This window comes from Humulus lupulus, chromosome 9 (assembly GCF_963169125.1).
Source record: "Humulus lupulus chromosome 9, drHumLupu1.1, whole genome shotgun sequence".
NCBI classification, from domain to species: Eukaryota; Viridiplantae; Streptophyta; class Magnoliopsida; order Rosales; family Cannabaceae; genus Humulus; species Humulus lupulus.
The window spans coordinates 183746102-183766270 of NC_084801.1; the positions used below are offsets into that span (position 1 = coordinate 183746102).

The following is a 20169-nucleotide window of genomic DNA, read 5'->3' on the forward strand; positions in this document are numbered from 1 at the left end:
TACCTTTTCTTCACAAATTTTAGGAGAGATTTATTTTTACTACTGTTTTGGCATTGATTCCTATTAAACCGGTTTGATTGGCTTACGACACGTTTTACCGTATGACCGCTGAAAAATTTATCACGCATTAATTTTAACTTGTAATTTAAATTAGAAAAAAGGATTAAAAGCATAATTTTTTATCCTTATTTCGCACTTAAAATTATAATAATTATAAACATGTGATTAAGGAAAAATAACACAAGCAAAACAGAAAAACAAGGCAATCGCCGCGGAAAAACTTTCGGAAATCTCGTCCGTCGGTTCAAAGTTCAATCAATAAAACTCGTGTGCGGTTGAGTACGGATGAAAATCACACGTGCGCAAATGGATCAGATAACACTCAGTTTGCCGGAATCAAATTATATTTGGAATAATTAAAAAATACGAAAGAAGATTAATAATTTTTTATTTTCTTTTGTCCATTCATTTTAATGATAAGAAAAATAAAAAATATTGCCGACATGAGATTTAACAACTAGCTGATAAATTACAACAGAACAAAACACAGTCGTTTTACTGTTGCAACAAAAAAGGAACCGATTCAGCTAAACGGCGGTGTATTCACATAAAAAAAGCGTTAATACCTGCTCTCTCAAGCTGTTTTTTTTTTTTTTTTTCCCTTTTTCTCAATTATGTTTCTTTTTTGATATTTTTCTAATTAGGATAAATAAAAATTAAATGAAAAACGAAATCGGAATCTGAATCTGATGACGATCTCCGGCGATTATGTTAAGACGAGGACCAAAAAAATTTACGCAACTTCTGGCGGTGGGAAGTTGAGATCGAGATCGAAAATTCTACGTGGCTGATCGTTGTGGTTCAGATCGACGACGGAGGACGAGTCCGAATCACTCTGAGCACCGCCGGCGAAAGAAGCGGCATGGAAGTTATGAGAGGCCTGGTGATCAAATCTCAGCCGCTGAAGCTGATGATTATGACCATTCACCAACCCAGCATGAACGTACGGATCGAAATACAGCACTTGTTGGTTCGTCGACGGCATACCGTAAACAGTCCCGACGGCCGGGGCAGTTTGAAACGGAAATCGAACGGCGGAGGAGTTCGCTGAGCCAAATCCGTGACCAAGATTAAGATCCAAAGGAGATGATTCAATCATCAGAGCCGGCTCCCGGCTCGAGGACTCAACCGTACTACTCTGGCTAGGGCTCTGATTAAGATTCTTTTTGTTAACATTCAAAACGTTGAGATTGTTCTCGTTGATGCAATCGGAAGGGAGAGGGAAGTTGGTCTTAGCCTTAGCGCCACGGAACTCTCTAGCGGCGGTATCGTAGGCTCGGGCGGCTTCCTCCGCAGTGTCGAAGGTGCCGAGCCAGACCCGGCTCTTCTTGCCAGGGTCCCTGATCTCGGCGGCGTACCTGCCCCACGGCCTCTTCCTGACTCCCCTGAAATGCACCTCTTTGACGTTGCCGTTATGTTTAACGGCGGTGGTGACGGCGGCCGACTTATCTCTTGGCGCCATAAATATTAAAGATGAGAACACAGATTAACTCGATAATAAAAGATAACGACGAATGGTCTTTCTCGGGAGAGAAAAAATGGAAAGGGAATAATATTGCGAAGAGGGGGAGGTGTATAGGACCTAAGGATGTGTAGGAAAGGGTGTTTGGTTTTATAGCAGAACAAGAGAGAGAGTAGTCAGCGAAGGATTTGACTAAGAGAGAGGAGAGAGAAAGTGAGATAGAAAGAGAGAGAGAGGGGGCGGCTAGGGAAGAAAGAAAGAGCGTGGGGTTGGGTATTTAGTAATTTAGTTCCCGAATTACGTGGCATGTGGGCTGTCTTGAGAGCAAGCCATCATCATTATTATCATCATCTAACGGCTGCAAATCCACTATTGATTGCGTGCGGTGCGACTCTCACCCACCGCTTTCCTCTACGCGCTCTGCTCTCGCGTTTACCTTTTGGGATTCTCTTTTTTCTTTTAATTTTTTTTAAAAAAACTGTCGATTTTTTTATTTTTAATTAAAATGTACATGCACCCTTGTAAATTAATAAGAATTCATCGTCAAGATTTAATATCCATGTGTATGAGTATATTTTGTTATTTACGGTAGAGTAAAGGGTGAAAATGACCTTCTCTTTTTTAAGTTATTCTGTATTATAATTTAATTTTGATATTTTTTTTTAAATAATATCTATTATAAAATTTGACTATAATTGTTTGAATATTTTGACTATAAAATTTTCAACCTATTATTTTGTAAAAAATTATAAAAAAAACTAAAGCAAAATGTAAAATAATTTCAAAAATATCTCTTATTATATTGTAAATCATGTTTTTTTTATTATTAATTATAAATTATTATTATAGCTTTTTTTCATTTTTAAGAAAAAAAAAAGTGGAATTATAGTTTTCGCTAAGTAATTTGCTCAAATTAATTAAACTTTTAAACCACATAATAAACCGCTATAAAAATGGTGAATTTGACTAAAATTTTAAATCAGAATAGTAAATTATCATAAATCATAAATATTGATAAAATTATGAATATTTAGATGCGAGAATTATTGTATGTATTAATGATAAATAGTACAAGATTAAATCAAATATAATTTTATTAGTTATAATCAAATTAAATAAAATTATTCATCACTAAATTTTAGGACGGCCTTGTTGCCATCTTTATTTATTATTGAAAAATAACTAACATTTTAAAACAACATAATACATTTAGATAAATATTAATATATATATATATGTGTGAATTTTTTTGATAAAATATATATGTGGGAAATATCATATTTATTAATAATAAAAAATATAAATATTTATTAATATAAAAAATCAAATAATATAAGTATTTAGATGTGGGAACTCTCATAATATTTATTTTAATAAATAGTCTATGATTACATAAAATACACTTTTATTAGTTATATAAACAAACTAAATAAGATTATTCATAAATAAATTTTTTGAACGGCATGTAAATTGCAATAAACATTACCAAAAAAATATACTAATATTTAGAAGTGAGAATTATCATATTTATTAATAAAAATATATATATAAATATTTAGATGTGGGAATTGTTATATTTATTAATCATAACCAACCTAAATAAGATTTCATAATTAAATTTAAGCGGTGCAGTAAATAATAAATAACATGATCAAAAAATGAATATGCTTAAATGTAGGCACTATTTATTATTATTGGAGTTCTTCCACGAGTTTTTAAACATTGAATTTTCTTCCTAAATGACATATCTTAGAATCCAAGTCACTCGGATCAGAGCGGTTACTTAGATTAATTAGTGGATGAGATTTTAGAATAGACAAACTGAAACAGATTTAGAAGTTTTAAATTTAATCATAGATCATCCAACCATATTGCTTGTTTAATGGCAAAGAATGCTTTGAGTTGGAATGGGTATTCCCTCAATGGCTACCTATTATGGTAGAGGATTTGATTATTTCCCTTATAATTTATTTTTGTGTTGTTCCTTCTTCATCTTATATATATTAGAATGCAACAAATATATATATATATATGACAATTTTTTTTATAAGGCTTCACTTTAAGTTTTATTGGTGAGACTCTCAGTGTTTTTTTTTTACGATCATGTATATTGTAGCTATTTAGAGCATCCTGCAAATTTTCAAAAAATTCCGAATAGTTTACAATATCGAAAACTAGATTCAAACATGTTGTTTTTCATGCTCATAAAAAAAATTAGTCATGCGTGCAACAAACATATTGTTTAATAAGCATATATCTTTCCCTTAGTTATCTTTCCGTATATTTATTTGTCAGCTGTACCTGAACTGAGTGAATGAACTCGGACTAAAATTAGGTTATTACAACAATACAATTAGCATTCACATCACACTAATTTAACACAAATATTTTAATCATACACAAAATTTACAAGCAATAAAATATTATCAATATTAACCATTTAAATATTTTTCATATGGTACTCATTATTAAGCACTTATCATTTTATATTTATATATATATATATATATTTTCATATTCATCTTATTTCATATCAATTAGTACTAATATATGATTTTGTTGAATTTATTTGTACATGTAGTTTTTGTCTTTTGTCCCCTTATTTATATATTTTTACTGTGTTTATCGATACACATAACATTTATGTCTATATCATTACTAATCTATAATTATATTTATACTTATTTAAATTTAGACATATTTTATGCCTTTAAATCATTCAAAAATGTGAAGCTATATTATTAATAGAGATTTTTCTTTAAATACATTTTTTTTTAAATAAGCACTTAAAATTTTAAAAATACGATTTTCAAAACTTCATAATTACAAAAATACGATTTTTAGGAAAAATAACTAAGAACAACTTGAAAAAAATTCACTGGATAAAAAAAACAATATATATATATCAGAACAACTATACATCAACAAAAAAATCTAAAAAAAAATACTTGAAAATAACACAAAAAAAAAAGACAAAATCGTAAAAGTGTAAAAAATTTCTTAAAACCGTAAAATTTTAAAAATAAAATATTTGACCATAAAAAAATAATATTTTAGCAAAAATAAATATTTGATGTAAAAATCTCTTATTTTTAAAAGCACATCATATTCGATTGTATATATTCTCTATATCTAACTTTTATCGTTAAACTTAACTGTTTTTCATTTCAATGTAATTTTAGATTTTGAAGAGGTAAGGGTGTGAATGAAGTAATTGAAATTAAGCATAGTGATATCCAAATATATGAAATGTGACTAAAAATCATTATAAAGGAGAATGCAGCCATCAAAAAATGGTTGTCATGTGCTGTTTAGAGCTTTGACAGTTTTGGCCGCCCACGTATTGGATTTTAGTCCTTAGTTGGATTCTGTTTTAGATTATGCATTTAATTTGAAATTAATGGCTGAGATTGGTTATTGAAAATGACCCCATCTTTATGTATTTTTAACCATTTTTTGTGTGGATAAGATATACCAACACTTATTACTGGTGTGTTTGGAGAATTTAGACTTTTTATCAACTTTGTCTATTGTATTTTTCAAAGGACTGATTTTTTATTTTAACGGTTATCAACCCAATGGGATATACAATACACAAACTACTCAGCAACTTAGGTTTGGAAATATTCTAATCATTTTGATTTTTTTTTTTTCTTTGGTTTGGAAATATGCTATTATTGTTAAGTTACTACTAAAGGGAGAAAAAAAAAGAAAGAAAATGGAAAATCCTATTTTAACCGGAACAACTCAGGGCCTACCATGGCTCATGGTGATTTTGTCAGTTTTACAGTTTTACCAAACATCATGAATCTATATTTTAACTCTTGAACCACTCTACGTTTGACCTAGCTGTCCCGTGTGAGTTTCTTGCTTTATACGAAGAGATTGTGGGTTCGATCAAGACCTAGGTCAAAAAAGTATATATATGTTTATACACATGTACTAGTCTTTCAAAATAGTGGTGATATTGTGGTTTCTGCTCCCCTCGTAATGATATCCGTTACTCTTTTTCCTCACGGGTATTCTTGGTGGACGATATTTGGATAGGAATGGTAAATAGAATTGAGATCATTATCATATTATGTTCTACAATATGCACATGATTTGTAACATATAATGATGGGTTTATATTTTTTTAGACCATGTGTTTTGTCTCATTATCTGTTTGAACCCTGTAGTTTTGACAAATTATTTTTTGGACCCTATATTTTGTAAAATTGTCAAAATACAGAATTCAAAAAAATATAAATCCTATAATAAATTTCACAAAAAAAAACCTAAAACTTATTTCTCCATTAAAAAATCCCACATTCAATATCAATAGAAAATATCCCATCATTTTTTGTTTTTGTTTTTTTGTTCATCTAGAAGTTCTTATACCAAATTGGTTTTCATTTTTATTTCTATAGATACTCATCTTGTCATTTTGGGATATTTGTTTCTATTATTGGTATCATTAATATTATTTTACTTTAACTAGGTGTGGATAAGAAAATAATATAAATATAGATAGATAGCCGCTATTCAAACAATATCCTGAAGACAGAATCCGAATCACGAAAAAAGAATAATATAAAATTGGATTTATTTGGGAGAGAACAACCACCAAAAACAATACAAACCTAATCTCAGCCGCCAATTAAATCTCACATCAATTTATTAAAAAATTAATAAATAAAAAATCAAACATGAAAATATTATGTTGGGCCGAAGTGGGCCCCACCAAATATCCGCCACAGGATTGACTTCATTGACTTGGCCCAGCAAGATCTTTTACGCACCGTTTTCTCAATAGCCGGAAACGAAAAAGAAAGTTGCTCAATGATTTAAGGGGGTGGGGCCAGGGATGACAGGTGGCGAACGATGAATGGAGGGACTGTAGATAAGAACGTAATAGTTCGTAGGGGAGGGGTGGCGTGAGACACGTTGACTAGAACCACGTGTCCCTCAAGGTGTAGACAGATTGAGCAATCAGTATGGTTTTTGTGGCTAATAATAATAAGTGTAGACTCCACCACACCGGATAATTCGTCGCCTTTTCGCTTTTGATGGGTGCCAATTAAGAAAAGGCTGTGGTGACGGGAAACACCCAAACCACATGTACCCAATGATTTGACATCTCTATTTTTTATTTTGTTATTAATATATTAAATACTACCAACAATTTAACAATAATATTAATATGTGCGTCTAAATTTTACACTTAAATATTACACAGAGTGATGTATTAGAGTTTTTTAAAATAGCGAATCTCAATTTTAATAAATATAATTGACTAACATAGTCTGCTACGCCACTGTGTAATATTTATGTACATATTTTGGGTATACGTATCATTACTCATTTTACAATTATATCACTAGTAATCCATCGTCGATACAAGCAACTTGTAATGCACGTTTTCTTAGTTTTATTTATACAATTGATTAATTATTTTTATTAAATTTATATTAATATCATATAAATTTCAAATAAATATCCTATTTTAATTGAATAACTTATTTATTTTTATTTAAGTTTATGTATGTTGTAGTATTTGAATTTGAGAGTGACAACAAAAGATTATACATTATATGTTTAATATAATATTAAATATTATAAGTGGATTTTAAATTTAAGTTTTTTGCTAATTTTTTTTACAAGCAGATTGTTGCTAATTGATAGTAGATTATATTATAAGTTTAATATGATATTATTCTAATACATGAGTTTAATATTAATTAAATTTTATTTAAGTTATAAATTGAATGATTTTATTATTTTTAAATAATTATTATTGTAAAATATTATAAAAATATCCTTTTTTTTAATTATTTATTTTATTTTATTTAAGTTTAAGTGATGTTACAATTTATTGTTAAATATAAGAATATTTTGTTAAAGATAACATTAAAAAAATAAAAAACTATTAAAACCAAGAATTTTCGTTATCTACACACTTTTTATATATCGAAATATATATTTTTTATTTTACATCAAATTTTTACTAATAGCTTCTTTATTCTTTCTTTATATTATTTAAATATTATATTTTTCTAATTTTTTTATTCATTTTAACTATAAAATAATAAAGAGCTAAAGTAAAATGAAAAATGAGAGAGACAAAATATATTATTTTTACAAATTATGATAATAATTTATATTAGACATCTCATCAATTTTGCAGAAATTTTTTGTCAAAGAATTCAAAACGTCATTGTATTTTGTCCACTATGTGAGCTCTTAGGTGTTTATATCGGCACATTTTTTTTTCTTTCCTTCTCACTCATTTATAAATAGTTAATTATTTGTAAATATAATTTTGTATAAATTAACTTAAATATCCTTAAAAAAATTTAAACTTTAATAAACTGTATTTCTTAACACACACTCTCTCAATACATTAAATATGTATAAACATTCAAAAAAATTAGATTATTAATTTTGTATACTTTGATGAGTGACTATAGATGTGGAAGACTGCACCAGGTGTTTAAAAATATAAATAATAATATAGAGGGATGGAGAAATAATTTTTTAAAATTTTATGAAAGATGTAATTAAAAATTAGTGAAAAGATAAAAAAAAAAAAGTGTATGCAAATAGAAATATCTTTATTTGTTTTTTGTTAATGTTAAATATTTGATACTTAAATATTAAAAACTCACATTTTGTAAAAAAAAAAAGAAAGAAAGATTTAAAACTTGTATTGTAATTCTATTTTATTTTTGGGATTATGAGAGTATAATTTATTTAAATTATAATTACAAAGTGTAATCAATAATCATCAATTAGTATTTTGTTGGAAGAATCTCCTCTTTTGATTCTATTATATATCCGCATATTTATTTTTTTAAATAGAATATTAATATATATTGGGTGCATTTATGGTGCACCTAGTTTTTTTCTTTGAGTTATTTTGGTCCTGTAATTCCAAATTTTTTTATACCGACCAAAAATGTAGTCATTTAAGGCATTTTGCGAAATTTCAAGAAACTTCGAATGTTTGTTGTACGTATGTTTAATTTTTTTTGTATACGTGTGTAAAATTCAACTCTTTGAATCTTATTTTTTTGCATTATAAATTATTCGAAATTTTTTAAAAATTTACACGATATCTTAAATAATTACAATGTACATCGTTATATCAAAATAATTGGAAGTATTGAAAATAAAAACAGCTGCACCGATGGAGGGCCGTAAAAAAAGTGACTACACTGGAGTGACCCCAATATATATATATATATGAGAATTCTCCTATAGGAGCTTCACTTTAAACCATATCGGTGGAGCTCTCAATGTTCTCAATCCGTGAACAGTTTTCGGTGCGATTTTTTTTGTGACTGTAGATATTGTGGCTATTTAGAACATCAGCGCAATTTTTAGAAAATTCTGAATAGTTTATAGTACTGAAAACTAGGTTCAAACATGTTGTTGCACGCATGATTAAATTTTTTTTATGCGCGTGGAAAGCAACATGTTTGAACCTAGTTTTCGGTACTGTAAATTATTCGAAATTTTCTGAAAATTTGCAAGATGCTTTAAACAACTACAATTTACACGGTCATAAAAAAAATCGTACCGAAAACTGTTCACGAGTCGAGAACACTGAAGAGTCCTACCGGTAGAGCTTAAAGTAAAACCCCTATAAGAGAATTGTCACACACATATATATATATATATATGTGTGTAGGCAAGAAAGGGACAAGTGAGAAAGAAAAAAGGGTGTGAAATGTTGGGGGTGGGGATGGAGAGAGCAAAGCGAGTAAGTAAAGTGTGTGGTTTGAGATGTTGGAGAATTATAGACCATTTGCGTGTTGACTGTCGAACTCATTCTACCCTTTTCCTTTTGCTTTGTTCATTAATTAAATCATTCATTTCTTTCTTTCTTTCTTTTTCTTCTCATCAAGTCAAGTTTCTCAAGTGTGAATACATACTTGCACTTTCTTTCAACCTATCTATATTACATTCATTATATCATTCAGGTTCACATGAAGTTTGTCTCAATTTTGGGTCATCTTTTGTCTTCTTCACTGAAATTTCTCACTTCACATTAATATTAGATTGAATTGATAAAAGGGAAAACACAAGTTTCACCCTTTTGTTTTTCTCGGATATGCGTTCGGTTTATGTATTTTGTTAAATGATAATTCAGGTCTTGTGTGTTTACGACATGGATCAAAATAATATCTTATACCTGATTTTGGTCAAAATATTTTCAAACGTAACTACTTTCTCTGTTTCTCTGAACTCATTATATTGCCAACAACTTAAGAATTAATCATATAATTAAAAATATTTAGGCCAAAATTTTGTCTATATTACTATTTTGATTCATTTTATAAGACACAAAGTCTGAATTATCATTTGACAAAATACTTGAGGTGATTGCGTATTTGGTAAAAATACCATGGTCAAAATAATATTTTCTCAATTAATAATATATATATGTGGAAATGATATTTATGTAGAATTAATATTACTATTTTGATCTATTTTATAAGACACAAAGTCTAAATTGTCATTTAACAAAATACTTGAGGTGATTGTGTATTTGGTAAAAATAATATTTTCTCATTTAATAATATATATATATGTGGAAATGATATTTATGTAGAATTAAACAGTTATAAATTTATCAATGAAACTAAGTTATGTTATTATGAGTAGATTCTTTTCATAATTAGATTATTTTCATTTAATATGTTTTCTATAAACACACATTAAAAATGTTTAATCTAATACTTTTGTTTATACATGTTCATCTGGCAGTTGAAAACCTTTTTTTGTTTGTTTTTGTTCTAAGAAAAGAACGGTTAGCCAAATAATTTATAATATGTCAATCCAAAGAAATTCCACAGACTCTGTCCGAGGCCCAGAAGCTGCTTAGCCCAATATCAAAAACTTGCTCTAATAAGGAAATGGGCCCGAATATGAGAAATTTTGGCCCAACACTTGTAAAATTATTATTCTGTTTTTTAAAGTGGTATTTTTTCTATAAGTTTGAGAAATATGGTGTTTTCAACTTTGTGTATTTTTTATGAATTAATATAAAAACTTGCTCTAATAGGGAAATGGGCCCGAATAATAGAAATTTGGGCCCAACACTTGTAAAATTATTATTCTGTTTTTTTTTAAAGTGGTATTTTTTCTATAAGTTTGAGAAATATGGTGTTTTCAACTTTGTGTATTTTTTATGAATTTTTCTGTTTTTTTTTTAAAGTTTTTTTCTTTTCCATAAATTTTTTTTTAATGGTAACCAGTTACTACCATATTAATTTTTAAAATAACTAATTCGATACTAGTCACCCGTTACAACTATCAATATAGTTTTTTAAAAACTAATATTATAGTAATAGCCGATTACCTCCATATCACTAATAAACTAAAAAAAATATTTTAATAGTGGTAATTGGTTATTACCACATCAATTTTTAAATAATTAATTCAATACTAGTAACTGGTTACCATAAAAAAAATATGGGAAAACAAAAATTATTTTACCAGAATATGGAGAGAAAAAACCCATAAAAATGTTTTTTTTTTTTAAATAGAAAAAGCCATATTTTGGTGGCATTAATTTTTTGTCCATATTTATAGAAAGTAAGTTTGTATTTACCATATATATATTTTGTAAATTTCACATAATTTGGTAAAAGATGACTGGACAAGATAATTATAAACTTTTTACAAAATTTATAAACAAATGATCAGTCAATTTTAGCCATTAAGATTTTCAAGTGAGATCATATCATTTTAAATTATGTGGATGAAATTTGTCACACGTATTTATTATATAATTTTGATGTGTAAATTTTGCAAATCTTTATCATTACTCTTATTGTTACAATGATGTTCTAAACTTAAAAAAAATCATTTTTTAAAAGTATCAAATTGTGTATAACTTTGTAAAAAATACCATTTTATTAAATGATTTTATGTACCATTCAATTTCCATTTGTTTATGAATGGTAATTTATTTGTTTCAAACATTACATTATAAATGTATTATTATTAGTCTAATTTATATATATATATATATATGTATATATATCCTAACATTATACTAAGAGCGCATATATATATAAGTGTTGGAAATTTGTCTAAGCTTTATGTATAATTCCACTCAAGTTCTTTTATGTTCTTTATGAATGATTTGACCTAACAAATAACAAATAAGCTTCATTTCCTTATATATTTGATAACTTATCATATCCTCAAACTTAAATTATTGATCGCTCTTTTAGAAAGGTGACGCAAAAAAAAAATAAAACAAAACACAAACAACGACCAACCAATTCAAAAAGCAAATTGCTTAAATTAATGAGTAAAGATCTCATAAAAGATTATTAAAATGAGTCAATTTTACCTTTTGTGCACTCATAAACCAATATTTCTCAAGCATTAATGAAGCAAACAATTAATGAATTAAGTGCTAGGCGAAGGGGTTGGAAATATGAATATTTGTAAGCTAAAACCATCCTAAACCTAACTTGCCTTAAGACCTAATAATCCAAGTACTCTAGCCATTTTTTGTTTAGTTCACGAACAATGTACCCCTATTATTATAATTCTTCACCCTCCTTTGTTTAATATATACATATATTTTGAATATTCATATATGCCCAATACTATATGTATTTCTTCTTTTTTTTTTTTTTGATTAACAAAAAGTAAGCAACTTGAGCAAATATATACATGACTAACTTAAGAGCACAATAACATATTTTTTCCTTTTTGGATGAACAAAAATAAAATAAAAGAAACAAATGCAATAAACATAAATATATTTATATATACACATTGACACTATATTTGTAATATCCAACATTTTCATTATACATTTTTATTATAAATCAGAGTTTTAATACATAAAATATACAAGTTTACAAATTTAAGAAATAGTAATGAAAAAATAGTGTTTAAAATATCATTTTATGTTTTTAATGAGATTAAAGAGAGAGAAACTTGAGTAGTCAAGTATTGGACCCAAATGTCATATAATTTTAATTGGGGATTTTTATAAAATTAAGAAAGTTTTGCTAAAGGGCTTATTTGAAAAGAATTTTAGTATTTTGGGTCCAAGTGTAATTTAAAAAAAAAAGAAAAGGCTTCAGCCTTTCTTTTTACCCGAGCCCCTCCCTCTCTCTCTCTCCTCAGAAACTCTCTCTCTCTCTCTCTCTCTCTCTCTCTCCCTCTCTCTCTCTCTCTCTCTCTCTCTCTCTCTCTCTGCGTGCTACTGTTGCCAACGACGCAGGAGTACTTTCCGGCCACCACTTTTAGCCATGTGCCGGACCGTTGGATTCAGAGGCCTCCGAACTATCGTCCCACGCGGGAATCTAGAGCTCACTCGCCGATTAAACGCCTCAACCACTCGATTTAGGTTCGGCCACCCCGCGACTTCAAAGTTGCGATTCGGCCACCTCGGGCATCCGTTTGCCGATCCGTCACCACCGTCGTGCTCCTCGTGTTGTGGGCTTCAAAACCCAATAACTTGTTCCTACATCTACCATAGTTGGGTGGTGGGCCCACCACGAGCCACCGCGATCCACCGTAGACCGACAGCCGAAACTTAGTGTTCGAGGTTCCGAAGTACGTTTTGAGTTTCAGAAAATCATCGTTTGACTTGTTGTGGAACTCGATCATTGTGGTATAATTTCTTTGACCAATATATTGTGATTTAATTGTGATTGATTAGAGTAATTGTTATTATGTGTATTTATAGTATATAATTATATATTATTGATATATGGAATATTTTTCTATAATTATACTGGCTGTCTGGGATTATATATATTTCTGATACATGTTTTGATTTTGGGTTTGTCCATTTTATAGCCGTTGTGCTGTCCAATTTTCTATAAAATATTAGATATTAAATAAATTATAAAAATACATATTTAATTGATTTTCTATTAATATGGAAATTATTATGATTAAGTAATTTTAATTATTATTGTTATTATTTTGTTAAGTAAATCAAGAATATAGTTTCATATATATATATATATGAAAAGTGTGATTTATAGTAAACCTATTATTTAACAATTATTCTTATATATTAATATTTTGTTAATATTTGAATATTTAAAATAATATCAAATATTAGTTTCTTACAGTTATTGATATTTGTAAGACCAATGAATTTTGGAAAAAGTATATTTATTATATCACTGAATTGATGTTATGACTAATTAATAATAATATAAATATTTATAATTATATTATTATCACAATATCGATTATTACAATTTTATGTTAAATATATAATTTCTTTTATAAAATGACTATTTGAATATATACATTCCTGTACGTATTGCTATTGAAGTATTTTGTTATTAATATTGAAATAAGTTTATTTATAGACGATAATTATTATTGTTGTTGTGATTATTATTATCATAAGAGTACATTATCTTATGAGCAAGGTTTAAAGTATGGTTTTATATGAAGAGTTATTTGTATTACGTTGATAATAATTATTATTATCATTCATATAGTTTATGGTATTGTTAATATACACTATCAATAGTGTATATTTACGATTTTGATAGAATTTAATAAATGATGTGCCTTGAATAGGATTTGTATGTATTTGATTGATTGACTCTTGCTGAGCAATTTTAAAATAAGCTAAGGACCTAAGGTAAGTAAATCTCACCTTTTGTGCTTAAGTGTAAGATGCATGACTACATTGATTGTGTACATCTGATGAGTTAAGTATGGTATGATGATGATGCATATGATAAGTATGTGAAGAATGGTTATATGAATATCATGATAGTGTTGTGTGATATGAATTTGATGAATTTCGTGATATGTGAAAGATGTCTTACTTGGTTAAGATTGATATGAATTATGTGTAAGTATGTGTTCTTATGTTGATGAATATGTGGATTACTTCTATGTTCATGATTTTGTTATATGTTATGATATATGAAGCGTTTAAGTTTTTGGGCTGGAAACTTTAGACTTGAGCCATAGCTCTACGTTAAGGTATAACAACGCCACCAACCCAAAGCTTCATGTATTATGACTAAAGATGTTTTGAGTTATATGAGATATGATACAATGCCTTGATGGAATACCATCAAACATGAATCATGGACATAAAATTGGGCATTTCAGCATCAGCATGTATGCATGGCATGTACAGTTATGTGATACATTATTATGTGATATAAGACCATGCATATGAATATGAGAAAAGTTATGAAATGCCTTGAAAAGTCTTATGTAAAAGTGAACATTTTAATGACACAAGACTTAAGCAAAGTGATAATAAGATGTTAAAAAAGGGTGCCACTGTTTTGATGAAGCAATCAAGTAAGTTCAGTAAAGAAGACGGAAGTCTATAAGACTTATAGTGGCTGCCCACTAGTGTGGGCTAGGTCAGAGTTGACCATTCAGATATCTTTGCCATGTTTCCGTCTTTCTCCTCCATATGTGTAATAAGTATGGCAGCTATGGCAACGATGAAATGAGTGTTATGATAAGCCTAGCTGTGATGATGGCTAGCCGGAGGAGAACCCATGAGATTCTATATGATATGTGTAACAAGCCTTGCAGGCATTGGCCGAATCAAACAGTGTGCACAAGTGATATTGGGCCCATAAAAATGTGAAACTAAAAGAAAGAGCATAAAAGTAAAGTTTGAAAGTGCATGAGCAATAAATGAAATGCATAAGTATATAAGTCAGCATATTAGTATGTGTGCACTACAAACTCATGACATTCATGTGTATGTGTATGCATGAGATTTGCTTACTGAGCGTTAGCTCATTATGTTATTTTCCAACATTTTTCCAGGTGTGGCTTTAGCTGTTGAGCAACTTGTGGAGCACGAACTCAGTAGCAATGCAATAATGGTTTAGAGTTTTCATATGGCTGCCTTAAATTTAAAGTATTCATACATGTAATAATTTCTACTAATAAGTTTATATAAAAGTTTTAAATTTTTCTGTATTTCTTCGTATCATTTTATTTAATTCTTTTGGTCAAGTGCCTTGCATACTCGTAAACCTTAGAATTACGAGTATGTGACAGACGTACCCTACCTTAGGGACGTTACAATATTGCCTCACCCCAAACTTAAACAAAAATATATCTAAGACAAACTAATTTTAGCAATAGTTATGGGACAAAAGAAAGGGAAGATAAATAAAAAATGGATATGGCTAAATGCTTTCAAGGTGTTCAATAAAAATGACATTTTAGGATAGGGACATTTTAGGTGTTCAATCAAAATGGGTAACAAAGGACAATAATCTCAATGATAAGGGCTAGAATTGCTCAAATGGTCAAACAAAATGTGCATGAGTCATTTCTAGATTGCTAAGCCTCCTAGAGTTTCGCCTTAAGGAAATCAACAAGTCAATTCTAAGATCTTAGACTTTCACAATAATTTAGCATCTTTAAGGTTTCAAGAAGTTATGATAAAACTATGCGCACAAGTTTTAGGTTCACACTTTCCTTATTTCATAGTTCACAATATTAATGACTAGGTCAAGCTAGTCTGAACCATGCACAAAATTAGCTCTTTGATTTTTAAATTTTTTTAAGAATGCATCATTGATCCCCAAAATTTAAGCACTACTATATTGATATGATTCCTCTTACAAACACGACAAAAGAATGACACAAACAACACAACTCAACGACATAAACAAAACACAACTCCCCCAAACTTATAGGACACAGTGTTCTCATTGTGAAACAAGTAAAACACAATAATACAAACACACTAAAACATAAAATGGTAGAGACAAGATAACAACTTGCAGAAAAAAAAATAAGACAACACGACAAAATAACATAAGTAAAACGCTGCTGAGATAAGAAAAACTCCCTCAATTACTTATTGAACTCTGCATTGGAAAGAATCTTTTCTTCATCATTCTTAGAATCAACTACCCATGGCTTGAGGAGCCCAGGTCACACTTCTTTGTGTACTCCTAATAGGTGGTCAATCGTGCATAAAGCTCAGTGGGATCAAAATCTATGTTGGCTGATGGTGGCGCACTGCTAGAAGAGGCTCCAAGAGGAGCAGAAACACTTTGCTTGGCGGGTGGAGTAGCTTTAACCGCATCATCTTTCATAAGGCGATTAATGTTTTATATGTGTGTGGAAGTGTATACAATCGCTAGCAAGTGGTTGAGGATATTTAGTCTACTACAAATATAATTTGGCAGTTGTTGTGGTAAGTGTCCTTCGATTAGAGCTATTTGGTTTGGTAGTGTCTAGAACATTAAGTGAGTTACTTTAGCGTGCGAGTGGTGACGAGTTGGTCAAATGGTTTGTAGACCATCCCTATATTAGTGACACTTATTGCTCGTTATAGTACCCATTTTCGGTGTTTGCAACTATGGTTTGTGAGTCCTTATGGTAGGCATGTGATGAAGCTTTCTTGCAACCAAGATATTCACCCTGATAATCTTATTTGGCAAATAAGTTTCCTTGTGGTGGGTGTCATCAAGGGTCATGGACATGCACTTGAAGGTGATCTTGATCACCCTCATATCATTCTCCATGCAGCTAAAGCTAATTTTAGTCCAAACATTGGAGTTATGTGCATTAACTGTGACATTGCTTACTCTAACGACAAATGTGCTCTATCTGTGGTGGCAAGGAATGGTGCTAGCCAAATTTGCATTTTCGCTGATGGAATGTTGTGAAGCCAATTTAGCTCTTTGACACTTTTGATGCTTTTAAGATTTTGTAGGTAAGTTTGAAAATAACTACAACATTAGAAAGATAGAAGGAATATGAAGTGATCATGGAAAACAATTTGAAAAGGTAAAAAACCTAATCTCAACTATTTTCATGTATGCAAGAGTATTTTTTACTTCATGAATTCATGAAAATCTTAGTAAGTTTGATGCTAAAAGTGATATAGATGATTTTCTTGAGATCATTAGTAAAAAAAAAGAGGGGAGCTAACAAAACTTTATTTTATAAATTATTATTGCTTAAAAATATATGTTTATGATATAATATTTGACTCTTTCTCCAATCATAAAGTTGATATGAATTTGTTAATCAAATAAAAAATGAGTTTGAAATGAGTATGGTTGGATAATTGACTTTCTTTCTAGGTTTGCAAGTAAAACAACTTAATAAAGACATCTTTATATATCATAAAACAAATATGCCAAAATTCTTGTTTAGAAGTTTGAAATAAAATTGACCAAGCACTTAAAAACTTCTATCATAACAACTGTGAATGTAACTAAGGATGAGACGGGATCAAATGTGGATTGGTACTATACAAAAACATGATTGAGAGTCTTGTATTTTACTACTAGTCGCCTTGACATAAGCTATAATATACGAGTGTGTGCCCATTATCAAGCAATCAAAAGAATAATTTGCTATGTGAATGAAACTACTAACTATGGACTTGGTACTTAAAAGACTCTAACATTAATCTTGTTTGTCTTAGTGATGCAAATTAGGGGTGTTCATATAAACCGCAAACCGTGGTTTGGAACCAAACCGCACCGCACCAAACCGCCAAAAACCATAACCGGTGAAACTGTTTTTGATGGTTCGGTTTTAATCGGACCGCTCAACTTTAATGGTTTGGTCACGGTTTCTAATTTTTTAAAACCAATTAAACCGGACCGGACCGTGATTTTTTCTAAAAAAATAGTTTTTAGAAATGATGGTTCAATGATTTGAACCCCTACACTTAAGTTAATATAAAATCTACCAAACCATCCAAGCCAACATAATTTAATTATTTAGGATATGTTTTTAGTAGTATTTAATACATGCACAAGTTTCCAAAACTAAAAAAAGAGAAATGTAAAGTCCCACATTGTTTAGAAAGTAAACATTTCTTTTTCCCACTTCTATAAAATGATTCAAAATACTTACACTTACAACAACAAAGAAAATAAGCTTCTTGTAGACTTTTATAGTCTTAAAAGTAAAGCTAAAATTATTATTATTTAAATACAATTATTTAGTTAATTATTTTATAATAAAAAAAGTTTAAAATTTTAATAATTTAGTTATATGGTTAAAACCAAACCAAACCGCACCAAACCGTTTATTTATGGTTTGGTTTGGTTTGGTTTTTTAATTTTAATGGTTTGGTTTGGTTTTTCATTTGAAAAAACCGCATGAGCGGTTTGGTTTCAAAATTCTTCTAAACCGCACCAAACCAAACCGTGTACACCCCTAATGCAAATTGAGTTGGCAATGTACATGACAGAAAAAACATAAGTGGTGGATGCTTTTATCAGGGAAATAACCTGGTGTCCTAGCATAGCAATAAGTAGAATTCAATATCCTTGTCTACTTCATAGGCTAAATACATTGCTACAAGAAGTTGGTGTGCTGAATCCTTATGGATGAAGCATGTGCTTAAGGATTATGGTATTGTACTAAGAAACTTTAACCATGTATTGTGATAATACCAGTATAATATGTTTGGGGAGAGTGAGATTACACCACCAATAAAGTAAGAGTCTACACATAATGTTGCTTGACAGAGTCCAGTAAAATATTAGAGTAGAGAAATGCAACCACTAGTTGTAGAACAAACTCTTTGATCTTCTTGCAAGCTTTAAATCTTAGATGGAACTGTTGGTATTAAATATGATAAATCAGGATACACAGCAAAATTGATCTTTTTTAAAAAAATTATTAATATCAGCTAAAATCATGCATATATAGATATATTATAGATATTACCTCTTGTAGCCTATCAAGAGTCCACAAATCTTCTATCCTTATTATGAAAGCTCACGCCTTGATCTTCCAGTTCAATCCAGGACGTGTGTGGACACATAGAACTCAAAAGATTGATTTAGACTCTCTAGATGTACTCAACACATGAGATCTAGAGAGGTTTGAGAAGATAGAGTATTGAAATTAGAATTTCAGGTTTAAGAAATTCTTTCTTGAGAGAGAGTCTAATAGTTAAGTGCTTAATTCAATTTCTTAAAAATATTGCTTATTTTCAGGTTTATAAAGATAATTAACTAATTTAATTATTCTTTATTGTATTTAAAATAAAACTGATCAGTTACATATATTTAATTATTTAATTTAAATTATATTTAAAAAGAATAATTAAATAATTATTCTATGGCGCCACACACACACTCAATGAGCCACATTAGTGATAAGGTCATTTTTGTATTAACATTTGTTAAGTTTTTCTATGCTTTGATGGTGTTATGATAACATTTTTAATAGTTTTAACTAAGTTTCGTGATTCTACAACATATTTTCTACATTGCGTTTTATGATGATAAATCTGACATTTTGATGGCAAGTGTAGTTAAAATAAAGTTTTAGGAGTATTCCAAGCTTTCGAGATTGAAATGTTGAAGTGACGGCAACGTACAAGCTATCTAAGATCAAGAATTGAAGAAATTGGAGGTAGGCCATGGCTCATAAAACTTAGGCCGCGACACTTTAAATGGAATTGGAGTTTCAGAATTTTTTTTCTTCCAGACAGGCTGCTGCTCATAATTTTTAGGCCGCTGCCTAGTGTGCCAGGGCGCTGCTTGAGTGACAGATTTATGCACAAATTTTTTTCTAGGCCGCGGCTTGCGACGTCGTTTTCAGATTTTTTATTACTTTTTAATTAGAATTTAATTGAGACTATAAATGATGATTACGATTAATTTGAGAGGGATTTTTTTATTATGGTT

General features: G+C 29.4%; 1 protein-coding gene across 1 annotated transcript; it reads right to left on the reverse strand.

Moving 5' to 3' along the window:
• Positions 1-431: 431 nt before the first annotated feature.
• LOC133801540 (ethylene-responsive transcription factor 4) lies at positions 432-1652 on the reverse strand. The gene has a single exon (XM_062239775.1). The coding sequence runs from the start codon at positions 1520-1522 to the stop codon at positions 794-796; it is 729 nt and encodes a 242-aa protein (XP_062095759.1). The 5' UTR covers positions 1523-1652; the 3' UTR covers positions 432-793.
• Positions 1653-20169: the final 18517 nt, after the last annotated feature.